Below are 10,515 nucleotides of genomic sequence, written 5' to 3'. Positions count from 1 at the left end.
CCCATGAATACGACCCGGAGACGGCGTTCGCACTCGAGCTGCAGCCATCTCTGATGTAATTGTCGCGCTGGGAGACAAAAACAAAGCCACGCGGTCGACAAACGGTCGTGTCCTCATCCCGGGGACGAGTTAGTAAATACTTCCTGTTTATTGCCATCGTCCTCGGAGACAAACGAGGGATAACGGCGAAGTCGACGTGGCGGCTGCTCCTTTGTTGTTGGATGAAGGCGACACATAAAAAAAAAACACACACATACGGATGCACAAAGCAGCGAACAAGCGGCAACAAAAGACGCACGGAATTCTGGGAGCTCATCAAAGCTCACAGCTCGGAAACGCCGCTGATGTAAATTACGCCGGCGGTTCCGCTGCTTGTCGTTTCAGATCGCAGGAAGATTTTAAGACTCGGTGGGCGGTGGCAGCTGGAGGCTTTCATTTTGTCCCGTCTCCGCTCGTGTCGTCGCTGCGTTTCTCCCATCTCGCCTCGCGATGTTCCACTTTGCACGCCGCTCCGAAAGTAACCGAGCGATGAAAGCCGTGGGTTTGTGCCAGCCACACCTTACGGCGCCAACACCTCGGGCCTCGGTCTTGTTGCATCCGCTCCGCCCACCTGCCGTGATGTCACACCGGGCGTCCTCAACGCTGAAGGTGCTAAAAATGGTCATATTGTTGGCATAAGAGCGGCGCTGGCGACCGGACGAGTGTGAAAACGCCCGTCCTGCAGCACGCTCTGCGTTCAGCGATGACCTCAACGACCTTTTGACCACGAGTCGTAGCGCCGCAACCCGCTCCGATCAGTTCTTATGATCGAGGACGAGAGGCGAACGCGCCGATCGCAAACATTTCGGAGGCCACAACCATCGGACGCTTCCGGGAGCGACGGCGCCCGGGATGCTGCTGCTATCCCGAATCAATTGTGCGGCGGGACGACGTTCCCCCTCCCCGGCCTTTTCGCGATGCGCCGCGTGTCACGCCTCGCCTCTTCCCCTCATCCTTCAAGAGGCTGCGTATAATTGTTCCACCGGTGGCAGGCTTTAATTATTCACATGATGGCGAGGATCCGACGGTGGCAGCCGCCGCCTCATCCGTCAGGAGGCAGCGCCGCCTGCGCCCGTGTGATAAACATCTCCGGAGCAAACTGCTGATGCTGGTCTTCATTATGTCCCCGTCTGAGATTAAGTGAGGGATGGAAGTGGGGGGGGGGATCCTCCATTACAATACTTCATAGAGCACTTTGTGCTTTAGAGCAAACGACTGACACACTATCTCTCCCCCCCCTCGTGGGAAATAAAAGTCAGCCTCTGTTGTTTCCCATATTTTTGTTAATCTCGCCGTCTGTCACTCCCCGTCTCATTCTGGTTTACGCTCGCTCTCCTTCCATCGCTGTGATTTGCGCCTCCGAGATGTCGAAGACGTGAACCTCAACAGCCCGGCATCCATCCGGCTACGCTGCCGACTGATGCTAGCACTTTTCACTGTCAAAACAGTGTCGAATCAGCAAAGCAGGAAGTGCGCGGCGCGAGAGAAAGGGTCCCGCTTCGTTAAGACTGGTAGCATCCCTAAAATAAAGCAGTGATTATTCCTCTGACGGAGGCAGGCGGGCGAGCCGGCGCCGGTTTAGTACTCACATCCTGTCGGTGCCGTAGCTGCGGTAGTCCACCGCCGCCGAGACGGCCACGATGAGAGCGGGAACGCCGTAGCCCACCAGGTAGAAGTAGCGGCGGCGGGAGTGCTCGCTCTCGAACACCTCCACCAGCATAATGTAGAGCTGCACGCCCTCCAGGAACATCCACGTGAACGCCGCCAGGAAGAAGAAGTGGAGCAGGGCGGCGAAGACGGCGCAAGCAATCTGGGGAAAACAGCGTTTAGAAATGTTTGTTTGTTTGTTTGCCGGGACACGACGAAGCGACCGCACTCCCTGACCTCTTGCGTTTGTTTGCATCCTTCCGATAATTAGCATTGCTAAGCTTTGTTTGGCGGGACGCGGCTGGACGCTCGCCCGCGGCGGCTGGCAGCCGAACGCCGCGGCCATCCAGCCAATGCGGCGCTTGTTTCCTGGAGCTGGCAGCGCCGGAAGAGAAACACGAAGCAGGGAAGTCCAGGAGCCATTTGGAGCTCGCTGTATTTCACACCGAGGCCAAACTCCGAGCGCGTAACGTGGCGGCACGCTTCCCCGGGCCGATGAAGCTATCTACAGGCCAGGCGACGCGGATGGCGAGCGCCATCAGCATGTACGCACGTCCCCCCCCCCCCACCCCACACACACACACACACACACACTTTCCAACAATAATAAGATGCAGCGCTGCCACGGATTGATCTCATTATTGGCACGGTTGAACACAACTAGTGTGTTTTGTCACCCAAATGGCTTTAATTAAACGACTAAAAAGGTCGAGTGGACATTAATTGCAAGTCGAGGAAAGCGATCCGAGAGCCGAGCCGTGAATCACAGCCATAAAACGTTATGGAAGGGGAAGGGAGGAGGCAAAGCATTATCTTTTGACTTCACGGGGACGCGGCCTCGCGGATCAACTCTTCATCCCGATGGCGGCAGGGATCGCCGGGCGGGTTCGGGATGAAGGGCAGGCTTAGAAACTGACCAGAATTCACCTGCAGCCTGGGATAACGTGATCGAAGCTGAAAACAGGTGCATTTATCAATCCCATGATAAATGTGAAGACTTGAATTGAATTCTCAACGTACTTTTGAGACGTTATTGATCCAAAGACCTCAAAAGTTCCAGACGATTTGCACCAATCGGTGCTCTCATGAGGGGGGGCTTGATTAATTTTCACACTGCAGTCGTCATTAAAACGAATCTGTTGCCTTGAACCTTTTTAAAATGTTCTTGTCATATTGAAGTAACAGAATATTTTTTTCTAATATGAATCATGAATGAGGGTCGAATCATTCTGGGATGTGTGGCGATGTGAAAGTAGGTGTTTGTTTGCTTCTGGGTAACCAAGGGGATTGTTGAAGGAGGAACCTTCCGTTTTTATTTTCATCAAGTATTTATTGCAGCGAGCGAGAAAGGAAAATAAATAAAAATAAAAAAGGGTTAAGGGCCGCACACATCAGCAAATGAAAAGTAAGGACACATATCCACGCTGAGCATTGGTAATAATCCACACGAAGGCCTCCGGGAGCGTTTCTGCCGGTTACCAGGGACGACTAGCGAGTGGAAATGGTTCTTCAGTCTTTACCGCGTGAGGAAATGAAAGAGATCTGCCTTCATTAGGTTTCGTCTTTATCGGCTCATAGATCAAGACTCCGAGGATTGACACGAAGCAAGAATATTAAAGGTGTCAAACCTTTAAATGAAAGAAGGAAAGAAGCTTCTGGGTTAAAATATGATATTTGAACCTTCAGATATGAAACGAAGGAGCAGTTTGACAAATCCTTTTGCTGCTGAATCCGTTCCCCCGATGCTAATTTAACGCGCTATTAAAGCTGGTCGTCAGGTAGGCTGTCTCGTCTTACCGGCTGGTCGCCCCGATTGATGCCCACCAGGAACAGGGATTCGGCGATGAACAGGCTGACGCAGAGGTTCTTGTGGATGGTGTTCCGGTCGCTCTGGAGGCCGCGGAAGAAGCAGAAGGTGAAGAGGCTGATGAGGAGGCAGACCAGCGACAGGAGGATGCCCACCCAGGTGATGACGTCGAGGAGCATGTCGTGGACGGGGTCCGTGTTCTGGTGGAGGACGAGAGCGACATGAAATTCTAAAGAGCGTTTATTTTTAATGCAACAATGTCCTAGGCTCGATGTGTGTTCTCTCAACCGTCCAATAAAACGCTCCACAGCAAAGCCACAGGTGGCGGATAGGAATCATAAATTAGTCAGGGTGAATCAATCCCCCCCCCCCTCATTGCTTCCTTTTGGACAGGCGACGGCGTGAAACAAAGCGAGCTGTCCACCGGGCCGCAGGTGTCTAAGATCAGCGCCACAGGAAAACAATCAAAGCCACGACGCTGTCGATAAATCTCACGGCCGCTATTGGATCATTTTCTCTTTTAAAATAGTAATTTGCCATCACAAACAGTTCCGGGCTCCAAAAAAAAAAAAAAAGGGTTCTAGCCAACAATAAATTTGGGGCTTTATGGGACAGATAAGGATCAGCGGCGATTCCTCCGCAGCCGTGAAAGACAATTTACATCGGTCCATAAAAGCTCGGAGCTGATGGGGACATTTGGACAAAGGCAGGAAGAGGCGGCGCATCCCGAAACAGCGGAGTCGGCGAAATGGCCGCGTCCTGCGGCTTTAAACGGATTAAAAGCAGATTCATGAGGGCCGACGTCGTCCCGAAGAAGCTGTCCCGCTGAGGAAGACCCTGCGAGAGCTCGAATATAGAAAAAAACAAGCAAGGCGCGAGAAACCAAAATAAATATCATCACTGCAAGCAGACGATTGGCTGGCCTGCGAGGCGCCAGCACCTCCCAAAGGGGAAACTCCTTTTTTGGGGGGGCGGGGGGGACATTCTGGGCACTCAAGGACTAACCTCCGTGGAACCTTTTTGAGGTTCGGCAGGACGGCGTCCAAATGCTAATGAAGATCAACGCTAATGCGGATCAAACGGGCCGCGTTGCGTCACGTTGTGAAATGTTACCGGCCGCTGATGATCGCTGACAAGCAGAAAGCCAAAGTGCGTGGACATCAAACGCTCGGCAAGTCCGCATCAAAGGCCTCGGGCAGCGACGCGTGACTCAGAGCTACAGCGCAGGACCAACGCAGGAAAAGATTTGCTTACGTGGGGAAATAACGCAGCGAGGGCTCGCCTGCTATGTCTCTTCAACAAGCGCCTCTTTAAATCACACTTTGACTGCAGTCAGCACTATTTCCTGCGGGGGCAGGAGGAGAGGGAGCATCAACATTTTGTTGTTGTTGCCCCCCCCCCCCCCCCCCTCCCTTCTACGTTAAGTTTAAGTGAGGAGACCTGGGTGATGGAGTATCGCACAAAAAGCCTTGTTTAACGGCAGCGCGGCTAACGCTAGCAGAGAGGGGAACAGATGCTGATCATTAAGGGCCTCTGGTACAACAACAGCCGCCGCGCCCCCCCCCCCCCCAGTCTGGGGAGGGAGCGCTTTCGCGTGTGACACGGGGCCTGTGCTGCATTGTGGGGGCGGCACATCGTGAGGGGACCCTAAGGTCTGCTAAGGCAGGGAGCAGCGCGGTTGCGGCGGGGCTCCATCCATCTCAATCTGGCCTTGAATTGGATCGGAGCCGGGACGGGAGGGAGACGGCAGAGTGTCTCCACCCGGGCGACGGATTGACTGCGCAACGATTTCTTTGTTCTCAGAGGCGGATGAAGGCTCAGACGTCACAAGTCACAAGTCACAAATGTGAACCATTGAAAGGGGGGGGGGCTCATTCGATTTCTCTCCCTCTCTCTCTCGCGTCTTTCTCTTATTTCTGAAACACACATTCTTCATCCCGAGCCGTGCGCCTGAGGAGATCGGCTCCGTCTCTGATCTACTTGCACTCGAGCGAACGGACGGGGAGGAGCAGATGCTTTTTTGGGGGGGGGGGGTTTGCATCATGGTCAATCCATCTGATCCTTGCGGCGCCTCGTACGTGCTCGATTACCAGAACATCCAGAGTTAAACTCTCCTCAACCAGTTCTCTGAAACGTGCATAAGATGTGTGGCGTCCATCCTTTATGCCTTAAAGGGCCGCTCTGAGCATCGGGCCACGAAGCCAATCCAATTAAAATGCATAAATCTCCCCATGTGCCTCCGGAGCCGGCCTTTGACTCATGAAATACGGTCAGGGGGGGGGGGGGCAGACAACGGCGCTAAGGGCTAGCGTCATGTGACAAGTTCAACTACGCTCGGGCCCGCGATTTATGATCTGCACGGGGATGAGGAAGAGTCGCGGAGGAGGAGAGGGCAAATGAATCAGGGGTCTTTGTCACATCTAAAAAGGGCTTGGGGGGGAGGGGGGAGGGGCTTCCAGCCGGCGTTGCTGGAGTTGACATTCAACGCATGCACCGAATGCCACGCTGCGTTCGGGGCAACAACAACGCCAGCACGGCGTTCCGGCCCGGCTTTTTTTGGTTTCCCGTGGCGTCCAGCATCGTCTCCTTCGCCGTCTCCGCCTTTGACACGTTTGTTTTGAGCGATCTCGCTCTTCATGAAACACACGGCCAACCTTGACTGTCCTTTCTCATCGTAGTTACCGTCTGACGGTTCCAGCGCAGAGACGACAGTGACGGATGCTGCCCAGATACCGCCTTCGCCATCATCCAATGGGATGCGCCATTGATTTATGCCGACCGGTCTGAGGGGGGGAGCGCCACTCACCCGTTTCCCAATGTTTCCCCGAGGCCTTTCTTAGCGCACGCGTCCACCACGGTGCGTAAATAATGTCCTCTAGGGGACCCGGAACAGGACTATATGTCTTCAGCTGGAGTTTGTGCTCCCGCCCATATTTAAAAGATTTTATTTCTTTATCTGAATGCCCAGCAGGAGCTCGACTTCAATTCAATGCCCAGGGTTCAATAAAGACGCTCCGGAGCTCAGATGGGTCGCTCCGTCCACGAGGTGTTTCCGAGACCGTAACCGAGCTGCTTCTGCCGCCGCGAGACCGAATGACCCCCCCGAGAGATTCATCCGCCGCCGGGTGAAAGCATTCCATTCCCGTTGCAAGCATTCCAAACAGCTTTTTAGTGTCTATCTGCAGAAAAACGCAACGACGCTCGATAACGGGACATCTCGAGGTTGAAACCGTCAGCATTCTTAGCATAACCCCCCCAACCACCACCATCAGTCGCTTGAAAAACCTGTTTGCAATCATTCTGCAAAAAAAAATAGATACAAAAGAGAGCTATAATCTCTCGCACGCAGCTGCCATCTGCGAGTACAGTTTTAATTTGTTTTACGCGGCCAACGGGGCTCGGATCGCTGGATCGGCCGACGGCGGCGGCTCTCTGGCAAGGAAGCTCGAAAACGAGCAAACAGAAGGCCTCGAGTGGCGACGCGGGGAAGCGGCCGCAGCGCTCCGAGGCCTTCGTGATCGTCTGAGTGGACGTAGGAGGCTCGCTTTGGTTAGCCCCGCCCACAAAGACATGGAAATGAGGCAAAGTCAAATCGACTCTATCGCTCTCCCGATCCCTTACCTCGGGCCACGCCGGAAACGGAGACGAGTCCTAGAAAACCTCCTCCTTTAGCTCCAGAGTCGACAGTTTAGCCTTCAACCAACGTCCTGACTGCAAATGTTACAAATCTCGTTCAAAAGGATCTTGAAGGAATATATATATATATATATTTAAATATGCTAAAATTAATAAAGTATGAAAACTTGAACTGAACGAGGATCGTGAATCCCAACCCGCCCAGCTGAGCAGGAACGGCCGCTCCTCTTAAAAGGGGCTGAGCAGAATATTTTAAAACATCAAGACATCTGACTACGAGCCGGCGTACGCGCGATGCATCCGCCAGGAATACAGCCGGATGAAAGCCGATCAGTGGCGAGCCTCCGTCCTCCGAAGGCGAATCGTAATTACAGCGACGCTATCGCTTCTTATTTCCCTGAAATGCCACAGAGAAATAAACAAGGTGAGAATATAATCTGATGCTCTGAGCGTCATGGCTAATAACAATGCAGACATCACCGGTGGCATGTGTTGTTGCCATGGATACAGAAACAGATTTATTTTTTTTACCCCACAGTCTTACATTTATCTGCCCCCCCGCCGCCTTGCCTCCATTCACCGTGTTCTCGGCTACGACGTGGCGACAGCTCGTCAAATAAAAAGCCTCCACGGCTTCTCCCCAAACGCCGCCTCTCATAACGGCGAAGTGAAAAAGATGAAAACTAAGAAGAGGGGAAACAAAATCCCACTCGAATCGCTCAGAAGTGCTGTCCACTTCCCTCCCAGGAACGGGGGGGGTGTTTGGGAACGGCCTGACTGAAAGCGCTCCTTTCACCACAACCCCCCCCCCCCCCCCGCTTTGCTTTCACAGCGTGAAAGCTCCCACTCTCCGTGACTCCATCGCCCTTTCAGGCTCGGACTCGACATTCGACTCGCGGAGATTTCAGCCCGGGATCGAGATAACCTTCTCCCCAGCCCTACATTGTATTTATCAAATTGAACAGCTTTCATTTCTCGCTTCCCAATTAGCCGATCGCTTCACGTTGCGGCTTCGCTTCCCTGGATAACCCGAAGGCCAATAAAAGCCAAACCCTGCACCGGAGGCCGCCACGTTCATGCAGAAATAAAGGACGCGGAGGGAAATGGGTTATTCCAAATAAATAAGAGGGAGGGGGGGGGGGGGGGGAGAACCGACCTACCTTGACATCCACGTGGGCCATGAGCACGGCGAAATTGGTGAGATGGGTACAGGAGCACGTGGTGTGCGTCCTGTTGGTGCCGATTAAGCGGCAGTCCTGCGTCGACCAGAAGCCCGTCATGGTTCTCTTGGAGTAACTCCAGAACGAACAGTTGGGGTTGAAGTTCTCCTCCGATTGCTGTCGGGCGGCAAATGGAAATGAAAGTGAGGCCCCCGCTGGCGGGGTGCAAGCTCATAGCGGCAAAACGCTCGCAGATGAAACACTCTGAAAATAGACCTCCGCTTCCGCGGCTGCCCGGCTGTCGGCGTCTTTTGACCTTTTGTCTTTAACGTTCACCGCGTGAGAACGGACTGCCCCCCGCTGCTTAATGGACGCCGGCACCGCCTGTGCCGGGCTGTCGCTCTAATGGCCGAAACGCCTTCCTGCTTGCCGACAGCGCGGTCGGGCAGCACGCGAGCATCTCCCTTCCTTTGAAGGTCACGTCTTTCAAGGTCACACACCGAAAACACCGAAGGGCCCTCCGTCGTTCCCAGTCTCACACCTGCCGTCGTCTAATTGGTTTATTAACGGTCAGCCTCTATGAATAGGAATCTGCCCGCTGATTGGCTTTAACCTTCACAGTGGAAAATCTTCCACGGCAAGGAGGCGGGATGACCCGTCCCCGTTAACGGCTTTTAATTGGTCCCATTAAGCGGCGACGCAAGGAAGCAAAACAATAACGAGAGGACACCTCATCATCTCAGAAGAGCAGCGATCCAAAACCTCACGGCTGAGAGAGGGGGAAATTACCCACAGCTTCGTCTGCCAGGTTGACGGACCCGAGGTTTATTTTCAAGGGCAAAGTTTAAGTCGAATCAACACGCCGGCGATGAATAAGTAATGCCGTCTGGAAGGATATTATGAAACACAGTTTTCTATCTATTTGATGCATAATCAATATTGTGTTGTTAAAAATCACCTTTTTCTTACATTTGTTAAAAACCCGCCCAGCAACAGAAATAAATCAGTCAGAAGAGTAGAAGCAGCAAAGTCACGTCCAGTCCTAAAACCACGCGGAGGAGAGTCAAACGTTTACCAGAGAGCGGGGGGGGGGGGGGGGGGGGGGGCTCTCGGGCCACCTTCGCGTGCAAAACGGTAACAATACATCCGACAGAATTTAATTAATTGCAGGAGCCATAATTGTAATCATGATTATTGCGTGATTAATTGTACCGCCTCGGCGCACAAAACAAAGCACGCTGCAGGTTTTTGTTTTTTTCAAATGTCTTTGTGGCTACCGTAATTGCTGAACTATAATGCGCACCTGTGAAAAAGCCGCACCCACTGAATTAAAAAATATATATATTTTGTACTAAAATAAGCCGCACATCGCAAGTGCATTGAAACAAATGACATTTAACGAAATACGGCTCGCAACGAAAATAAATAGGCTTTAACGAAATACGGCTCGCAACGAAAATAAATAGGCTTTAACGAAATACGGCTCGCAACGAAAATAAATAGGCTTTAACGAAATACGGCTCGTAACGAAAATAAATAGGCTTTAACGAAACACGGCTGGTAACGAAAATAAATAGGCTTTAACGAAACACGGCTCGTAACGAAAATAAATAGGCTTTAACGAAACACGGCTCGTAACGAAAATAAATAGGCTTTAACGAAACACGGCTCGTAACGAAAATAAATAGGCTTTAACGAAACACGGCTCGTAAAGAAAATAAATAGGTCTTTAATGAAACACGGCTCGTAAAGAAAATAAATAGGTCTTTAATGAAACACGGGTAACAAAATCAAAAACAATAGCAGTATATAGTAGCCTACAAAAAAAGTCACTGGTCACTATCTTCCTCCTCCTGCGCACTGAAACCATTGAAGTCCTCTCCTTCGGTGTCGGAGTTGAATAGCCCCAGAATTGCTTCCTCCGACTTTGGATCGGCTTCATTCTCGCTCTCCTCACTGTCATCTGGAGGCGAATTCCCCGCTGAGCTGCCCTCTCCATCACGCAGCAGTCCGGCCTTTCGAAACCCGTTAATGATTGTGGATTTCGTTATCCCGCTCCATGCCTTCAGGACCCACTGGCAGACCTGGCCATAGGTTGCTTTTCTCATGCGCCCCGTTTTAGTGAAGGATTTCTCCCCACTTGTCATCCACGCCTCCCACTGAACGCGGAGCGCAACCTTAAATGCGCGATTGATGCTGATGTCGAGGGGCTGCAAATACTTCGTT

The 10,515-nt window shown here is 52.3% G+C and overlaps 1 protein-coding gene across 1 annotated transcript in view; it reads right to left on the bottom strand.

Moving 5' to 3' along the window:
• The window catches only part of LOC137911466 (adhesion G protein-coupled receptor L3), a 68,538-nt gene that overhangs the window by 14,372 nt on the left and 43,651 nt on the right, over positions 1-10,515 (bottom strand). The window contains exons 13-15 of the mRNA XM_068755840.1: positions 8,290-8,466; positions 3,484-3,693; positions 1,629-1,849 (exon numbers count right to left, since the gene is read on the bottom strand). Of these exons, the coding sequence (XP_068611941.1) occupies positions 1,629-1,849; positions 3,484-3,693; positions 8,290-8,466 (608 nt within the window). The remainder of the gene's footprint in view (positions 1-1,628; positions 1,850-3,483; positions 3,694-8,289; positions 8,467-10,515) is intronic.

Source organism: Brachionichthys hirsutus, chromosome 23, assembly GCF_040956055.1.
Source record: "Brachionichthys hirsutus isolate HB-005 chromosome 23, CSIRO-AGI_Bhir_v1, whole genome shotgun sequence".
NCBI classification, from domain to species: Eukaryota; Metazoa; Chordata; class Actinopteri; order Lophiiformes; family Brachionichthyidae; genus Brachionichthys; species Brachionichthys hirsutus.
The sequence above is the reverse complement of the archived record's forward strand: the minus strand, read 5'-3'. Positions and strand labels throughout refer to the sequence as shown.